The sequence below is a fragment of the Astyanax mexicanus genome, chromosome 4 (genome assembly GCF_023375975.1).
Source record: "Astyanax mexicanus isolate ESR-SI-001 chromosome 4, AstMex3_surface, whole genome shotgun sequence".
In the NCBI taxonomy this organism is placed as follows: Eukaryota; Metazoa; Chordata; class Actinopteri; order Characiformes; family Acestrorhamphidae; genus Astyanax; species Astyanax mexicanus.
The window spans coordinates 34,683,418-34,703,267 of NC_064411.1; the positions used below are offsets into that span (position 1 = coordinate 34,683,418).

The 19,850-nt window shown below is 37.9% G+C and overlaps 1 protein-coding gene across 6 annotated transcripts in view; it reads right to left on the reverse strand.

The window, feature by feature from the left end:
• The window catches only part of rbm33b (RNA binding motif protein 33b), a 76,573-nt gene that overhangs the window by 43,690 nt on the left and 13,033 nt on the right, over positions 1–19,850 (reverse strand). For all 6 annotated transcript variants that reach the window (XM_049478612.1, XM_022679179.2, XM_022679178.2 and 3 more), the window contains exons 6-9: positions 15,048–15,222; positions 12,878–12,972; positions 7,276–7,420; positions 3,091–3,149 (exon numbers count right to left, since the gene is read on the reverse strand). In XM_049478612.1, coding sequence (XP_049334569.1) covers positions 3,091–3,149; positions 7,276–7,420; positions 12,878–12,972; positions 15,048–15,222 — 474 coding nt within the window. The remainder of the gene's footprint in view (positions 1–3,090; positions 3,150–7,275; positions 7,421–12,877; positions 12,973–15,047; positions 15,223–19,850) is intronic.

Sequence of the window (19,850 nt, forward strand, 5' to 3'; positions counted from 1 at the left end):
AACCAGTGGGCGAGCCAGCGATCCATGGCAAAGAGTCTTTATCTCACACGCTGCCTATCAGCCCTGTCATTCAGTCTGTGCAAACAAACAGCAGCCTGGAATAGGAACCATCCCCCAAAACCCCCCCACCAACCACCCACCTACCCACATCTCCACCCACCCCTCCACCACACCCGGCACCACAATTAATGAAGCTAATGACATCCCTTACTGCGGCACAGCCATTCATTTCAATTCAGCCGAAAGAGAAAGCAGAGAGCGCTGGATGCGGTTGTAATATGAAGTTCGGAAATGATGGGCATGATCAATATTTAAACACTTCTCCTTCCGGAAGATATTACACACACACACACACACACACACACACACACACAGACCCATGCACACACACACACACCCTGCAGATGGGACCCCGCATGTACGATTAGAGTGTGATTGCATGATAATGGTATGATAATCGCGATTAATCAGATGGCCGCCGGCGGATGGAAGTTTCCGGGGGGCATTTTTGTCACCTGCCTTCTAATAAACTCCATCACGTTCAAGCCGGGGCATGTGCCATTGTTCTGATTAGCCAAGATAGGGAGGTCACATGGCTTGGCGCAGAGCTCCATTTACACATTGGAGAAAAAAATGGACCCAGTGTGCAACGGGTCACCTGAAAGCTCTGACGCTGGTGGTCTGGCAGGATGGTCAGAGAGGAGCAGATTGAAGGGCATGGGGGCACTGAGGAGGAAAGTAATGGGTCAGGACGGCAGAACCTATTTTAGATCATAGACCATGCAATAAGCCAGTGCTCTGAAATATGGTGGACCTGGGCAAAGCAGGATATATTAAAACATATTTATTATTGATAATAAACAGTAAGAATTAGGATTAATGACAGCAGTGACTAGTAGCACTCTACAACGGCAAAGAAATTTCCCATTTTTCTCCCAATTTATGTGGCGAATTGTCCCATTGTCCCCATTCACCTGCTATATTAAGAAGACTAGCATGATACATCAGCTCACAGATGCCTTGTGCTAATCGACATCACCCTAGGAGTGATAAGGGAAAAGAGTGCCATCTACCTACCCAGAGAGAGCAAGCCTAATTGTGCTCTCTCAGTGCTCCGGCACCTGATGGCAAGCTGCATGACCGGGATTCGAATCAGCGTTCTCCTCAATAAGAAAGGTTCGAAGCCCCACTCATGCAGCTTTGTCATTAGCTGCCCACACTCAAGAGGGAGCAAAAGAGGAGTAACTGTCTCTACTGTCCAAGGAGGGCTTTCTATTAAATTCTGGACATTGCAGTGATGATTTGATTGCATTCAGCAACAAGCACTTTAGTGAGGTCAGGATGTTGGACGACCCTCACCCCACCTCATCCCCAACTTATCCCAAAAGGATGGAGTTGGATGGAGCACCATCATTCCACAGAACACTGTTCTTCTATTGCTCCACAGCTCCACAGTGCTGGAGGGTTTTATACCCCTCTGTAACCCATGCTTGGAGTAGACATGGATAGACATGGATAAGGTATGGTAAGTAAATGGGCCAAACTAAAGTTGCAAAATGCAAGACAGGGGTGGGCATCTCATGATGATGATCTGATCACAATATGTTGCTCTTTGCTTCACAAACTTCGACAACCAATAAATATGAAGTAATGAAGCAGAAACTTTCATAAGTCTAATGGGGGGACTGTGCAGAACTGTGTATTTAAGTGTTTTCTTTGCATGGGCAACTTATGTCTAGCATTGTAAGTCTGTTGGGAGCATTGGCTAAAGGCTCTGCAGTTCAGTATGCTGGGGGGAAACGGAGATGGGCAGGATATACTTGTTATCCTGTTTCACTACACCCTAATTTTACACTGGATTTCCCCTTTAATTTCATTTTAAAGTCAATGTAAAAATAATTTATTTAAGGTGATTTTTGAGAATTTCAACAGGTCCTTTTGGTCAAGACATTTTAACATTAAGAGTGTAAGGAACGGTTTGTTCAATTTATGTACTACACTAAAAATAGACAAAATAACTGTATTGTTTTTTCATTGGACAGCACTGATACTATGAATATTCAAATTGTGAACTATTTGACCAAAATGGTAAAAAAACTGAAATGACTAAATCATTTGTACTTATATATATCCATAAAAAATATATATAAATTAAAATATATGATTATGATTATGTACAGTATTTACTCTACAACTATTACGTCAATAACAGCTTTATAAATATTGTTGTATTCATTTATTCAAAAAAATTATATAATGCACATTTTCAAATGATTGTCCTCTTTTCTTGCACTGTGACTGTTTCTGCAATTAAAGCACACTCACCAGACTGACACTACAGGCTGTAATATGTAGTTTCTCACACTGGCTGACTCGTTATCTATAAACATGGAATAAAGCAACCCTGAAAGCACACATGCTATTAGAGATGTTACTGGTTAGCGACTTCAGTCTTGAAGCCTGAGTGCAAAACTAAAGAAGTAAACTTCAGACTCTAAACACTGTTATTCAGGCCAAACTACAGATTTTGTTTCCTCTGTGGTTCGCATCCTGCAATGGCTCGTAATTGATTCCGCTTCGATGACCGTGTGACTGCCGGCCATCACATTAAGCTGTGAAACTGCAGCAGGTGAACGCTGATAATTTATAATCATATTTTAAAAATGTCTGAGGGCAGGAACAAGTCGTTCCTTCAACAGGAGAACATTTCACGCCCTACAAAAGCCAGTGCATAAAAAAAACATAATCTTGGCAAAAGTGGAAATATTTCTGTTTGCTTTCTGCCGGGGTCCATATTGGGGGATCTAAACCCATGACTTCACATCGCACTCGCCGCTAAGCCCCTCCTGCGCGGAAACGCAATAAGCATAAGTGAATAAAGCTCATATCAAACATTTCCAGTTGTGAGGGGGGTCCTATCAGTGTTTACAGAATTTCAAACTGTGTTTAGCCAGGGCACTGACGGTTAATAGCTGTGGAACATACATGCATGCGTGCGCACACACACACACACACACACACACACACACACATGCATATGGGTGCGTGAACATGCACAAACACACATGAGGGTGAGCAGCTGCTACTCACTTGGAGGCTCGAGGGATCCACAGCAGGATTGGCTGGGCTTTGTGTAGACGTCAAGGGCACTGCAAAGAGAGGATAAAAGCCTATTGGACACTACTTTCTCTATCTCTTCCACACACACACAATTTTTATTATATCAAAACCTTATATATCAACTCAACTTAATTCAGTCTCTCTTCTACACCATAATATACAATATAGTGCTGGGTGATTATGGCCTAAAAAATAATCTTTTTATAAAAATAATAAATTAATATCTAATAAAATAATCTAATTTTTAATTTTAAAAATTTTTTCCCCCCTACTAAAAATCAAACTACAGATGACAAAGAAATGGTTCAAAACTAGGTTTACCTGAAAAAAAAAAATCAGGTCAAAATTTTGGTGTTCAGACGCTTTGGGTTGAGTGAATCAATAATTCCAAAAATTATTTACAAGCCCTTGCGTTCATATCACACACTGACCTCGTGTATACACAGCTGCGGAGAAACTAAAAATGGAGAAATAACGTGCTAAACGAGTCACTGAAGAAACTTTGAAGGAGAGATTATTATTTTTGTTCACGATTAATCACGGATCCTCACCAAAGAGTGATGATGCTGCACTTTTTAGAAGTGGTAGGATTTTTCTAGTTAAAAAAAGTCCCAGAAAATATACGGGCGTTGGTCTGTGGGAGGCACCGGTAACCAAGGTAAGATGGATAAACACTTCAGAAATGAGGAGCGTTTTCGGATATTTTAGATTACAGAGATAAAACGTATGTATGTTAAATTGGACTACTCTATATGCAATGATAGTTGCAACCAGAAGTGCGGAATTGCAGTGTGATTTGTAAGGAAGATAAAGATGACCAGAAACACAGAAACAATAAACGATTAAAACAATTCAGACTGATATGGGCTATATTTATTGGGCTACACATACACTGTTTTACAGTGTGTAAAACAATATGCCAAACATCTGTGCATGAGTTGTGGGGTTACTAATGGTGTGTTAAAGCACATCCAATAGAATCCCACAATTTTTTTATTCAGGGATAGGTCTGGCGATGCAGCATATTGACAAGCACGGTCCTGTTGAAATAGCGTGCAAGAGTATGCCTGGGTATGGTTTAACAAATTTCCAATAAGATACCATACCCATACATTATTCAAAAATGTGTTTGTAAAAGTCTTGTAATGTCTTGTACTAGCCTGCGATTCTTACAAAAGATATTTGCTTGCTCAATATAGTAATGGAAACTATATATTTAAGGCATTTTGGTATTTACTTGAAACAAACAAAAACATAAAAATCATCAATGCAAATATCAAACAGTGCACACATTTTTAAGCATTTATTAATGGACTTCGGCCAGTACAAGACACGTAAAAAAAGTAACTTAAAATGAAATAAAATCATGATGCTGGTTGTTTCTTGTATCTTTGGGAGAGAGAAAGTAATAATAGTGTTGTGTGGTTTAGTTCTGGCAGACTAGAACCTTTTTACTGTATTATAATATCTCAGGAGAGATGAGATGAGAGAGGGAGAGAGAGGGAGTGAGAGAGAAAAAGACAGCACAAGACAGTGTGAGAAAAAGTGAGAGAGACACTGTAAAAGAGAGTGTAAGAGCGCAGTGGCAGTTGGCAGTTGACAATTTGAAGGAAACTTAAGTGTGGATGAATCTTTATAAATAGAGTCCGACTTTAGAGACCTTTAACATGTTTATTACACTCCCTGCATTTCTGTGCATGCTCTTTGCTGCTGTGTGCACCAAGGTGGTGTCGCAATATTTTTACCTGCTGGCGTGTGCCATCTGCATGTGCAGTGTTTATGTGTGTTTGATGCAAAGCATAAAGAAAAAGCCCCGTTTTGTTTAGACCTTTAGGCACTTGGTAGCACAGAGATTTTGATCGGTACCTTTTTTTGGTATTAAATTTCAATACCCAGCCCTATGCAAGAATCTCATTACTGTACCGTTGGGCTGTCAAAGTGCCTGTTATGATCTTGGTACTGACCACGGTGACTCCACAAACAGATTTGCTGGATGTCTCCAACAAGACAAAAACAGACTACTCACTGAAGACGACCCGTTGCCATTCTGAGTGACTTAATGACAAGATTTATTCCTGTCAGTTGATTTCTTTTGTTGATTGCCTATTTTTTGTCAAGAAATGTATTATAATAAGCTCAAACAGAAGAAGTCGGTGGTTAGTGAAAGTGTCTACATATAAAACTACATATAATATTTGAATAAACCCAAATAAACATAAAGTTAGCAGGCAGAAGATGATGTTAATAATATGTTGTTTAGAACACCACGTTTGGTTGCTGATCTACTCCATGAACTCCAGATACTGTACGGATTTGTTGAGTTCCGCCAGCAGCTCATCTAATTATCCTTATTTTATAAACAGACAGATTTTTAAAAAATCCATACATTGTAAATACTGGCCTTCCTCCAGGAAAGCACTATGAATAGATAATAAACTAACATAGCAAATCATAATGTATGTTAGTTAATCAGCTTTGCATATAATATTTCTTTTACTGTACTGCATCTGTAACTACACGCATTATAAGACATTTTCATTACAATACACAGCACTACTGGTTTTGGTTAATATAGAGCATGCACTGCACCCCCCACTGAATAGGCCTCTCCCTGCTCTGATGAAAGCGATGCCATGCTTTTGATTTGGGGGCGTTTCAGCCGATGCCAGGGGCAAACAAATAAAAACCCATGAATATAATCACGGGTCAGTAAATGGGTTTCTAACACACAGATGTATTCTTCAGAGCTGCACCGCATGATTTCATTCCAGTAACACAGACACTGATGGAAATGACCTCTGATCATTAACATTTCAACTGAATTGTTGATTTAAAGTCTGGTTATTGCATTTAGAGCAATTAAACATATAAAGACAAAGAGCATATATTGTCTCTGTCCAGTAAAAAAACATGCATCGCCAAAAAGAGTGACAAGTACAGAAAAAGACAAAAATGTTTCATTTTGAATGAACATAAAGGTAAAATAAGAGCTTTTCCAAGTAATTTGAGGGCATTTCTATTGGGCATGTTTTTCTTTATTATTGGAAAGCACTGATATGTAACATTGGATAACATGGATTAAATGTTAACAATTACTGTAGATGCAAAACATTTTATTTAGATTTTTCTGTCAGACCTTTGCTGTGTAGCTTGTCCCAAATTTCATTCCAGCTTCAGGTTGTTTAGTCTGATTCATGCCTTAGTCTTGTATCTTTTTCACCATTTTCAACAAAGGTGGGAATCGCTAGGCACCTTATGATTTAATTCGATTACGATTCAGATCTGCAATGCAATTATAAAACGATTATCAATCCATCTTGCTGCATCTTTTTCCTTCTGTACAGTATTCTATTTTCCAAATTGCTTGAGAACTTTGTAAAGTATCTGTAATGATATATAATAAATCCCGCTATTTAACAGGCCTTTTAACACTTTTTCCATTCACTTGAAAAAAATAAAATGATTAATACAAAAATGTAAGTTTAAATGTTGTTAGGGTTATTGATCAATGCTTAGGCAATCTTCAGTCACAATATTTACAAAGTTAAGTAAAGCTAAGCTAAGTAAACGAAACTGTTTAAAGTTAAACTAGTGCTGGATGTTAATCTACACAGATTTCTCTCCTGAAAACTGTTTTTGTGGGTGAGTAAAGTGCTTCTGTTTATTTATAGTAAGCTTAGATTTCTAGATTTCCACTAAGGCTGGGTGCAGCAGAATTAGCATTAGCAGCTAAACATTAGCGCGAATGCTAATGCTGCTACAGCAGTTCTAGCCCTACATGCCGATAATACTCACCTCTGAAAGGTAAAAGAGCCAGCGGTTAGCGTCTAATGCTAATACAGCTCCAGCTGAACTAAAACTCCTGTATACTGCTCCTTACAACCTGACTGGTAGAATTTATACACAAGATGCACCGCAATATAAGGCGCACTGATGATTTTAGGGAAAATTAAATGATTTTAAGTGCGCCTTATAGTGCATATAGTTAATTTTGCTGCATTTCTGACAATCCATTGAACATTACATTTCCACAAAATGTATAAAAAAAAGTTGACATTGTAACCAGTAAAAGTTTTGAGGACACTAACAGTTGAACAGCATGCCTCATGAAATAAATAAAGTGTAATTAGTGAGCTTTGCTGTAGTGGAACAGACCTTGCTGGGGGGATGCTCCTGTAGACTGCAGCTCCATCAGGAGAGGAGGTAGAGAGGAGACAGAGCTTTGGCTGCAAACAGCATCGATTTGGAGACAAAATTCCCTTTGGGCTTTTTGACCAGGGCATCCATTGCAGGGATGAAACTACAGGAGGGAAAATGGACAATGTGTAAGTTAACAGTAAGGGGTAAAACATCTGAGAGAGAGAGAGAGAGAGAGAGAGAGAGAGAGAGAAAGAGAGAGAGACAGAGGGAGGGAGGACAATTAGCACCAGTAAAGAGCTGTTACATTAAAAATCTCTGAGCCATTTTCCTGAACTTTAATATTATAAATCCTAATGATAATTCTAGGTAGAAAAGGACACCCTATACAACATAAAGCAGAAATCCAACATATTCTAATAATCATCGCTTAGTCTAAAGCCCTATCTGGGATTAGTTTCTCAGGGGGACGTCTGTGAAAAATATTTCACACTTCTACTTAGTGATAAAATTATTGCATCTGGACTGCAATTGAAAAAACAGGAGGATCAGTGAGTTTTTGGCTTTCTCGGTCACATAACATTGTGTTGTCACGTGATATCAGGTTTTGCACACGGAGCAAGATAGCAGCGTCTAAGTGCTCTAAAAGACACTGGAGCAGAGAAAAGACACTTAGAGTCTTATTTATTTCGGTTTGGGGTGAAGCCAAACCTCAGCAACAATTCAAATTGAAAGTACAATTAAATGAAAGTACAGTTCACAACCAATGACAAAGTATGAGAGTCCGTATGGAAACGCATCTGTGAGCTGTGTCCATTTCCACTTGCTGTTGTGTTTACGTGGCTCTCCATGGAAATGCGTGACTGAAGTGTAATTACGGTACATAGCAGTGGACAAATAGCTATTTTATTAAACACGAGGTGGCGAAACTCATAGATGTCTGGATAGGACTAAAATTACCAAACGACAACGAAGTTCTGCAAAAAACAGTAGGTAATTCAGCCTGTAATTTTCTCAGATGGTTGTTCCGGATGGGAATAAAATCGCAAAAGACCCCCATAAAAGAGAAAATTACCTCAGGACCCCCTGAAAAACTAATCCCGTCTGGATGGGGCTTAACACATTCATTTTAAAAACAGAGGGGTCTGTTTTTTGCCTTAGCAACACTTTATGCTGGTTACCTGAGTAATCACAACACTGCTAATGGCACTGATACAAGAGCTGCTGCGAACATGGGGATATCACAAGTTTGTACGCCAGGAGAAAATTGAGTGTCGTTGCGACAACAGAACCAGAGTCAAACCCAGGAAATCAGCCTCAAATAACTAGTGAGCAGAAATCAAGGCCAGAGTGAGGGTAATTTAGCTGCAACCGACTCCCTCCTTCCCAGTTAAATGAGCCATCAGAGCCAATCTGGCCACTCGACCCTGCCAGCACACACAGAGGAAAAGAGCAGAGCTGATGACAGGCACAGAATCCTGGTGATCTGCTTATGAACACACAAGTAAAACAGCTATAATATGATATAAAACATTTCTGGTGTTGGATTGTGTTCAGTTTCACACTTTGAAATAAGTCCTGTTGTGCAGGCTGTGGTGTGACCCACTGCAGTCAAAACGCTCATAAACACATCCAAACAGCCATCCTTTACATTGGGAACAAACACAGCACATCTGAGCTACAGCTCTGGGGAAAAAAAAAAGACCACTTCAGTTTCTGAATCAGTTTCTCTGATTTTGCTATTTATAGGTATATGTGAGTAAAATTAACATTGTTATTTTATTCTAGAAAGTATGGACAACATTTCTCCCAAATTCCAAATAAAAATATTGTCATTTGGAGCATTTATTTGCAGAAAATGAGAAATGGCTGAAACAACAAAAAAAGATGTAGAGCTTTCAGACCTCAAATAACGCAAAGAAAACAAGTTCATATTCATAAAGTTTTAAATAGAGTTCAGAAATCAATATCTGGTGGAATAACCCTGTTTTTTAATAACAGTTTTCATGCATTTTGGCATGTTCTCCTCCACCAGTTTTACACACTGCTTTTGGTTTGATGGCTTGTGATGGCTTGAAATCTTCCTCTTGATTTAATTCCAGAGATTTTCAATTTGGTAAAATCATTATTTTGAAGTGCTCTTAAAATAAGCTGTATAGTGGTGTGAAATAGCGTTTGCCCATTCATGACGTTTCAGATCATCAAACAAATTGAAATATTAGTTAAAGAGAACACAAGTAAACACAAAATGCAGTTTTTAAATAAAGGTTTTTACTTATCTACATGGCCCTGTGTAAAAAAAAGTGTTTGCCCCAAAACCTAACAACTGAATTGTTGTAATTCCATCACGTTGGAGGGTTTTCTAGGCCACTCCAAAGTCTTCACCCTGTTTTTCTTTATCCATTCAGAGATGGACTTGCTGGTGAATTTTGGATCACTGTCCTGCAGTTAGAGGTCGCAAACAGATGTTGTTGTGGGTTTTTTGTGACCTTTTGGATGAGTCGTCACTGCACTCTTGGCGGTAATTTTGTTCAGCCAGTCACTCCTGGGACGGTTCACCTCTGTTCCAAGTTTTCCGCCATTTGTGGATAATGGTTCTTACTGTGGTTTGCTGGATTCCCAAAACTTTAGAAATGGCTTTATAATCTTTTCCAGACTGACAGATCTCAATTACTTTCTTTCTCATCTGTTCCTGAATTTCTTTGGATATTGGCATAAGGCATTGGATAAGTCTAGCTTTTAAGTCTCTTTTGGTCTACTGCACTTTGTCAGGTGTGGATAGTGAAATTGAACTCAGATGTGATAAACAACATTTATGTTTTAACTGGGGGGGGCAAACATTTTTTGGTTACAATTTAGAAAAAAATGAGCTTTGGTTTCAAATTCAAAATATCGTATGAGTACTGGAAATTTTAAAGCAATACCCAGCCCTAATTACAACTCCAAATCAAAAAAGAAAATATTTTATTTAATCATTTTTGAAAAATGATTATTGATTAAAAATGTAAGTGTTTCCTAAAGTTAACAGATTGGAAAAAACTTGCAAATGTTACCCTTTACAGCCCATACTATAATGTCTAGCAGACAGCGACCTTTCACCAAGAGGAACACTATTCAAAAGTATCTTCCGAGAGTCTTTTTATATGGCAGCAAGGAAAGAACGCCCTCTTGTGGCAAGATCCAGTGTCTAACATATCTGCATACCAAGTGCATCACTTATCACCTTGCTTACACAAGGCATCACAACATATTGCAATATATTCAACTGTAACTCCTGTATCGTGATAACTTATATCGCTAGATTCTTGCTAATACACGATAAGTCTAATCTGCATAATGCTACGTCCTGCAATTTCAGTGTTGGACAGGTTAACATCACACTGATTATTACAGGCCTGAAATGACAGAACTGAATGACGTGCACACTCAGTCTGCCTCACACACACAAAACAGTTCAGGAGGAAATGGTTTGTGAAAAGTCTCTCTCTCTCTCTCTCTCTCTAGTTTACTTTACTTTTTTTAACTCCTGCTGTGATTTTCGAGCCGCTAGCCGAGCCCATCCCAACCCATCTGCTTAGGAATGGAGAGCAATGAGCTAAATCCCAAACTAAACACGGAGCTAATTTCATGTGATTGGCTCAGAATGGACAAGTGCCAACTTATTCAACGTAATCCAAACATCAACACGGATAAAGGAGGGCACAGAGCGTGGATGGCAAACACTCTCCTGAGCAAACCCACCATGCTCTCGCAATGACATTAATGCAGGAGAAAGACAAAAACTTCATCTGCATAGAGGAGTGGAATACATGTGGACCAGGTTTACACTCTACAAAACAGAAGAACTCAGTTCCAGAACATTATACAACTATTATAAATAAACAAACTGATTTATGAATTAATAGGCAACACTGCACCTACATATTATTGCTGCCCGATGAAAAAAAAACATGTCTCTCTAAATTTGTGACATTATATGAGAAGGCAAACAATTTATTAGAAACCCCTTAAATTATGATCGGAAGATTGCTCATTGGTTCAAATCCCGGTCATGCAGCTTGCCATCAGCTGCCAGAGCCCCGAGAGAGCACAATTGGCTTTGCTCTCTCTGGGTTTGTAGATGGTGCTCTTTCCCCACTCCAAAGGGTGAGGTGGATCAGCACGAGGCATCTGTGAGCTGATGTATCAGAACCGAGTTTATCCTGAACGATTTACAATGAGAACAAATCAGCTACAGGGTTTAAATAATGGAGAAAACTACAAACTGAGAGAAAATGGACAGTGACATGCAGCGCTATGGCCCAATGTGCTTGGGCAACTGCCCTTTTGCCGTCCTTGGCTGATATTGCCCTTCCGAGGGAGGGGAAAAAATAATATAGGCAAATATGATTTCATATTTCAACAAGATTTTCTTTTTAATTCGTAATTTTGATTGAAGTTTCGTAAAACAAAGTTTTCAGAGTCAATCATTCAGATTTAGACACCTCGAAAGGGAGGGGTGCGGGCGTAGCGGGGGACACGCAGCACTCGGGTTGTTTTGTTGGAGGCTAACCAAACTAAGTTACATGCAGCTGATAACATTTCATTTTATCAAGCAAGATGAATGACGGACATAAAGCACTACTCAAATTATTCACATGCACGTTGTGTTAATGCAGAAAATTCGAAATGCCCACGGAAAAGAGATGAATACAGGAGAGAGAGAGAGAGACTCTTTTTTTTGTGTGGTGGGGGTGCCCATTCTTCAGGTTAGAGCAACTGCCATTCAAGATTCCTGTGCACGTCCCTGAAAATGGAGATACATGGTTTTCACGGGACAGCAGTGATATAATTAACACGCTCTGAATACAGCTCAATTCACTTGGTCAAAAATCTAATAAAATATTTAATTTCATTTATTATAATATTTCTCCTTCTACACACTCAGAAACTTTCCAGAAAAGCCACATATATTAATTCTAAAAACAGAGTGGTCTGGTAGGTTTCCCTGGGAGTTTTCTGACCACTTTATCTAGTTACGTGAGCAACTCAAGTGCTGCTAATGAGCTACTGCGAACATGGAGAACCTGCTCAGTCAAACTCAGTCCTTATCTGCTCATTCTGCTCATATTGTTAAATCAAAGAAACACAGTGTTAGAACTGAAGAGAGGGACAGAGACAGAGTGGATAGACTGCAACAGAATCCTCACTAAAATTAACAGATTTATCTGGGTTAAAATGAGACCACACCACAATGCATGTATATGCATGCAATTACACCTTCTTACCAGAGGGGTCTCTAAATCCCCAAAACTTACAGACTGTCACTTAAAATGTCAAAAATTTTCTGTGATCCATTTTAATTCCTTAAATTATTTGGGTGTCTTTAAATACACAAGATATCATCAAAAGAATAAGCAAATGGGATGTTAAGATAAAATTTTAAATGTAAAACTAAACAAAATTTTGTCACTTTAAAAAATCCAATCTAAAGCATTGTAATCATCGTAGTATCTATGAATGCTACAGCTCTCTTATTTAAAGTGACTTAGTTCTTATTTATTTTTATAAAATAAAATATTTGACTCTAGAAGAAGAGTGCAAAATTTTGTCCCCATTTTTTTTTTCTTCAGATTTGTACCTGCGTGTCCATCTGTGTTCCACTTCTTTCTCTTGCAAGACCTTCATGTTTATTCAAACGTCCCCAAAATGCTGGTCTGGCCTCTTCACAAAGCCCTGTCAGTCACACAACAGCACACAAAACACATGAAAACCATCGTATACACACACAGACACAGACACACACACTCACACAAATGCGCGCTTACAGCATAAAGCGCTTAGCATTGTCAGTGTATTGTGGGTCAAGCTTTCTGATGCTAACATCTGCTTTGAAGCCATGAATATTTCATCTTCTCCTGAGTAGCTGCTCCGTGTGTTTCGCTCTCGGCCATTTAAATCCTGAGTAATCACTGCGGGCAGGTGGCACACTGTCCCAAAGCCTGAGGTTGATGAACACAATCACACAAAGCTTTGAGACAAAATACGGTAGTGGCTTACAGTATGTATGTAAGGGGATGTGCCATGTCGTATCATACAAGATAAAATACATCATTATTATTTTAGAAACGACAAAATAAAACTCATATCCAAATAGCAGGATTCTGTATTGAGAGCATCTAATTTGTAATTATTTGGGTATTGATTATGCAATTTTTGTGTACAGTTGTTTTGCCTCATTGTATCGTACATAATAAGATCAGAATTTATTTTGTGGTACTAATAGTATTCTGTCTATGAAATTTTAGGGACATTTTTTCTTTTTTTACACTTTAGCATTCTAGTAGATTTATTTTGATACATACCTTATTTTTCACACTATAAGGCACATTTCAAATCTTATAATTTTCCCAAAATCGTATGTGTGCCTTATAATCCAGTGTGCTTATGTATGAGTTTTAACATTCAGGTTGTAAGGAGCAGTAAAGCCACTCTGCTGAAGTACAGCGTTATCGTTTATTCTATATTTTAATTCTATAGTTTAGTTCTCTAGTTTAGATCACCAGCACAGAGTCGCAAGACTGGAGCGGTATTAGCATTACCCGCTATCCGTGGTAAGTGCTAGTTAGCTCTTTCATCGTTCAGAGGCGAGTATATCGGACTATAGACTGCTGCTAATCCAGGCTAGCACTGCTGGAGCAGCATTAGCATTAGTCGCTAACCGTGATAAGCGCTAGTTAGCTCTTTCGCTATTCAGAGGCGAGTATATCGGACTATAGGCTGCTGCTAACCCAGGCTAGCACTGCTGGAGCAGCATTAGCATTACCCGCTAACCGCGGTAAGCGCTAGTTAGCTCTTTCACCATACAGAGATGAGGATAGTGGACTGTTGCTTTCTGGTTTACGGTGTTTAAACAAGCTATGCAGGATGAACTGCTAGCTAATATTGCTCTGGGTCACCGGAACAGTCAGGATATCTCATCTCATCTGGCTAGCCTTATTGGAAATCTGGAAATATAAGCTTACTGTAGTTAAACGGAAGCGCTTTACTCATTACTTTACAAATAAACAGTTTTCAGGAAAGAAATCTTTGTATATTAACTTTAAAAATAATGCGCCTTATGATCCTGTGCGCCTTGTGTATGAAAACAGACCAGAAAATAGACGTTTATTGATAATCAAATTTTTCCTGAAATTTGATTATATCCACAAGAATTTGGTAATCATATAAATACCCACATTACATTTAACTTTGACATTAATAAAAGATTTCATCAACAATATCGTTTTCGCAAAATAGCCTGAAATATCATGATATTATTGTCGGGTCATATTGCCCACCTCTACTTACCTATACATCTTTATCCCTCCTCACACTGAGTTATATTTCAGCTTACAAAAACCTACAGGATGTGTGTGTGTACAACCTGAACACGGCAGAAGAGAAAGCTCTGATATAAATATCAACCAACATACAGTATGAAATTATTCATTTTAGGGGCCTTTCTCTCCCTCAATAGGCTGTGAATCAGCAATTATTCTTCTTCACACTAGGTGTCACTATTAATTTCACCATCAGGCATAACAGAATGCTTTCAGGTGACAACTCCAATCAGCGGCCGCCGAGCTCCGTCCCCGCCGTAGAAATAAGCTGTCACATAAGGTCACGACTTCTGACAGGGGAAATTGCATTTGTAACTTCAGCTGAAATGTCAATTTGGCTGTTGGTCATTTTCTTATTCATTTCTTTCCTAAATTTCTTTTTTTTTTAATTATTATTACTTGCTGTGCTGAAACAGAGTGTAACGTTACCCAGTGCTTCAGTTAAGATCTTCTCTTCACTGGCTGCACTTGATGAGTGGATCACAGTATCAGCAGCAGAAGCTTGTAAACTGCTGCTTTCTTCTTCATCTCTGGAGTTCTCCTCCTCTTCCTCCCCCTGCTGCTGTTTCTGCTGCTGAGGTCTAACTGTCTCTCTGGTCAGTTCCTATCAGATGTGGAAAAAAAGGAGGAACAAGCACTGACTTACAACCAATCAAAGAAAGTTTTTTGCTGCCAAGCTGCCATCCAGTCAAAAACTGATGTTGTGGTTACTAAAACAGGGCACTGCATTAGCATAAAAATATTTAAATATATAGCTATGAAACTGTTTGAATAAACTGTTATATTATAAAAAGATTGATAACAGCCATCTCCATCAACATCCTCATCACCTTCATAAGATCACAAACTACTATTATTAACTTAAATAAAGTAAAGAAACCCTTGTTACACTTTACATAGTGTTTTTTCCCATTTCCTCAAGTTTAACTGCTGTCAATTTTACATGTTTCTTTTTTTTTAATGTTTGTGTTAATTTTTTTTACTGTTTATAGCTTTTAAATTTCTGCATTTGTATTTGAATGCCAAAACCCTAATAAACTGTTTGTTCAAAAAAAAGAAACTATTAACAAAAACAAATTAACATTAATATTATTAACACTGGTAAAGTAAAAAACTTCTGATATAAGACATGAAAAAAATATTAGCAACTAAGAGCAAATTTATTTAAATTAGCAATGACTAATAAAACTAGTGGCATAACAATAAATAAACTGTTAACAAGTTTTAATTATTAATTTTAGCATTTTTTTGCTAATACTGCCAAAGTTATTTTAGAAACATTTAACAACAATACATTTCAGAATTATTAGCAAAGTTTATTAACTAAAGCTACTCCTGGCATAACAATACACTATTAAGAAAAACTATTTTTATTGTAAACAAATATAAAACATGGCAAAATTCACAGTGTTGCAGGAGCACAGGCACAGCAAATCCCACATAAACATAAAAAGAGGAAACTATTAACAATACATTTTATATTTTCATGAGAGCATAAAATAAGTATATAAATAAAGCTACTACTGGCATAAGAATAAATAAGAAACTAATAACAACAATTTACAGCTCAACTTAAAAATTATAGTTACTTTGATTTTACCAAATTAAAAACCTCTGGAATAAAATCAAGAGGAAGATGGATGATCACAAGCCATCAAACCAAGCTGAACTGCTTGAGTTTTTGCACCAGGAGTGGAATAAAGTTATCCAAAAGCAGTGTGTAAGACTGATGGAGGAGAACATGCCAAGATGCATGAAAACTGTGATTAAAAACCAGGGTTATTCAATCAAATATTGATTTCTGATCTTCAAACTTTATGAATATGAACTTGTTTTCTTTGCATTATTTGAGGTCTGAAAGCTCTGCATCTTTTTTGTTATTTTCATTTTCTGCAAATGAATGCTCTAAATTACAATATTTTTATTTGGAATTTGGGAAAAATGGCATCTGTAGTTTACAGAATTAAACATTAATGTTCATTTTACTCAAACATATACCTATAAACAGCAAAATCAGAGAAACTGATTCAGAAACTGAAGTGGTCTCTTAATTATTTGTTTTCAGAGCTGTATTACATGCTAACAATACTAGAAAAAAAACAAAACATAAGGATACTAGTTGCATAAGAATACATCTTAAACTATTAACTACGTCAATAACGAAAAAAAAATCATTTTAATATTATTATAAGCCGTGTTTAAAAAACTAAGCTTCTGTTGGTAAACTCCTCTCCATGTTGAAGAAGTGACCAGTCTGCCTATAAAGGCTCAGAGCAGAAAACACACCCAGTCCTTCTCTCTTCCTTTTGTGTCTCCTCCTCTCTGACACACAATGGCACCCAGAGCCACAGATGGGAGCTAACAGGCTCGGCACAGCGCCCACATCACCACCAGCGTGCAAATCGGAGCGCAGATCAGACGCCATCTGCAATCTGTGTGTGTGTGTGTGTGTGTGTGTGTGTAAGCAGTCCTCAGTGCTGGACAGTCATTGGCCTGGCCGTTAAATAGAGTGCTCCATCACGGGCAACAGATGATGATAATTAATAGAGAGATGTTACACCAGGATCGTTTTAGTCTGCTGAACGAGGAGCCTGGCTGGGTGTGCTGGAGCATACAGATAACTGGAGAGGAATCTTCGCTGCTTAGCTGCAGTCGTGGAGTGCGTCTGCTGCATGATGCTCGCAATGTAAATATAATGAGAAACAAGAAAAAACAGACAAGCCTAGTATTGCTGGACTGCCATTGGCTGCACAGAATCCTCAGTGGGATTTCAGCTATAGGGATGTGCTTTAATTTGAAAAAGGTTATGACATAAAATATGAAATGTGTCATGTGACCCTGCCTGCTAAAGGAGTCAAGCCTTGCTCTCAGAGCATTAAGATGCAGTACACAGCATAAGATTATACTTAGTAGTAGTTTTTAGATGTAAAGTGCTCCAATGAACATGGCTTGAGAATAATGGCACAATAGCGAAGCTGGGAGAGGCTAATGCTGTGATAAAAATCAGAGAAAAAAATCAGGCGTGTGAAAATTCATCATAACAATAGTAATCATAATAGGAACAACATATTAAAATAAAAGTATGTAATCATGTTAACAGAAAGCTGCATGCACAGCGGAGCTGGGAGACTGAAAACGAAACAGAAACGAGTTTACAGCTCCATAAATATCATTTAACCAGGTCTAATCAACAAATATACACTAGAAAGACAACAACCTACCTAAAAATACAATACATCTGTTTTCAGGTTAAAGCCACTATATTTTTAAACAATACGTTATATAAAGATCACAGTTAAAAGTCTTAATAAAGAATATCAAAATCTAAGGTGTTATCAAATGAAACCACTGATGTCTTGAAAAACACTTTTCATAGCATTAATTATGTAAATTTTAAATTATATTATTGTAAAAATTAAGTAATGGTACGGCAAATGTAAGAAAATTGCCTAATTGTTTGTATAGAGAGCAGAATCCAGAGAGAGTCCAACAAAACATTAAAATCAAAGGGTTATCATATCACACCACTAAATTCATAAATGTGTATTCAAAGTATATGTCTTAAATGACATTAATGTAGCAACGTGGAGTAATGGGAGGTCAAACTAAGGAAAAATGTCCATCTGGTTTTGCATCAACCAAAGTCAGACATACTGAATTATTGTGTGAAGGGAGCACCACAAAGCATTTGTGCTTAGAGCACCCAAATGGCTAGCCCTAGCCCTGATAACAATGCTAGAACCACAGCAGGGAACAGCAATAGCAACGGCAATGATAACAGTGCAGTGGCAATCACTATAGCACAACACAAGTGTGTCGCCATGTTTTCCTGACCTAATCAGAGTATGGTTGACCACAAAGGACAAATGCAGTGTCATTATACACCATTGGGAGCCACGGATCCCATAGGTGCAGTGCAGAAACGCCATGTTTCCTATAGGCGGCACAGGCAAAGCCACGTTCCACACATATAATCCCAGTGATGCAAAAATACGCATTATTATCAGCCACCAATGTCATGTTAAGAGTTCTTATTATTAAAACAAAAGCTTAGGTATATATTTGAAAAGGTAATATGCAGTATTTTAAGAAAGTAAGGTGGCCGAAAACTGGGGACCCTTTCAATGCAGCAGCTCTTGCTGCCGGTGGGCGCCTAAGTAAAGGTAAATTTTGACAATAAAATAATTTATGATTAATTTAGTCCTTGAACCACAAACAAGGTTTGTCAGTAAGTAATATATTTGCCTGCTTGGCAGTCCAGCAACAAAACATTGATGACAAGAGAGAACGATACAGAAGATACTTCTGAAATAACTTGCTGCATTTTCCCTTTTTGTTGCTTTAAATTGAATGATGATTAAAATAATTTAATTGTTTTTGACAAAATAAATTATTTGACAGAAATATCTTTAATGTACAAATATTTCTACATGAGTAAAAGTCCAGACAGCATTTTCTATTAAAGTAAAGTCTAGGCTTTGACACAACAATCACTCCAGAACATTCTACTTGTTCTCTTTAAACCATTTCTGTGTATTTCCACTCTAAGCTTCAGATTATTGTCTCGCTGGAAAACAAATCTTAATCCTAAATCATAGTTCTCTTATTCATTAACTGAAATAAAAGGAACACTGCATGACACGCATTTTCTTAAGGGGAGTCGGATTCTGACAGGAGCAGAATTTGGCACAACATCTGGACATGCATGTCACCCATTTGACAAATCTAATGAGGATACAGCAAAGTATTTTAAAAGTTTGCTTTTGCTAGAAACCATTTAGTATTTGTTCCTTGTGAAATATAACAGGTCACTCTGAGTTGCATACTGTATGCACGCTGCACCTGAATCTGTTCATCTACTCCCACTGCCTGCAATAGTCAATAAAAAAAAAAGAAAAGAAAATCAGTAAAAGCCCCAGGACTGACCTCAACCCCGTAAATTAGGATTCATGACCTCGCCCACCTCGGCTTGAGACCAACCAATGCAGAGCCACAGAGGGAGCGTCAAAGCACTATTAGCCAATCAGAGGCAGTACATTGGCATGTCATGAATATTCATGAGTAAGAAATTCATTCAAACTAGAGACCACCACAAAATGAATACCTTTAAACCACTCACTAAACTGCTCTCTTAAACGAAAACTACTAATCAAACACATACTATGTATCAAAACCAAGAACCCTAGTTCATGTGAAAACATATTTAGAACAGATACACCGATCTGGTATCAA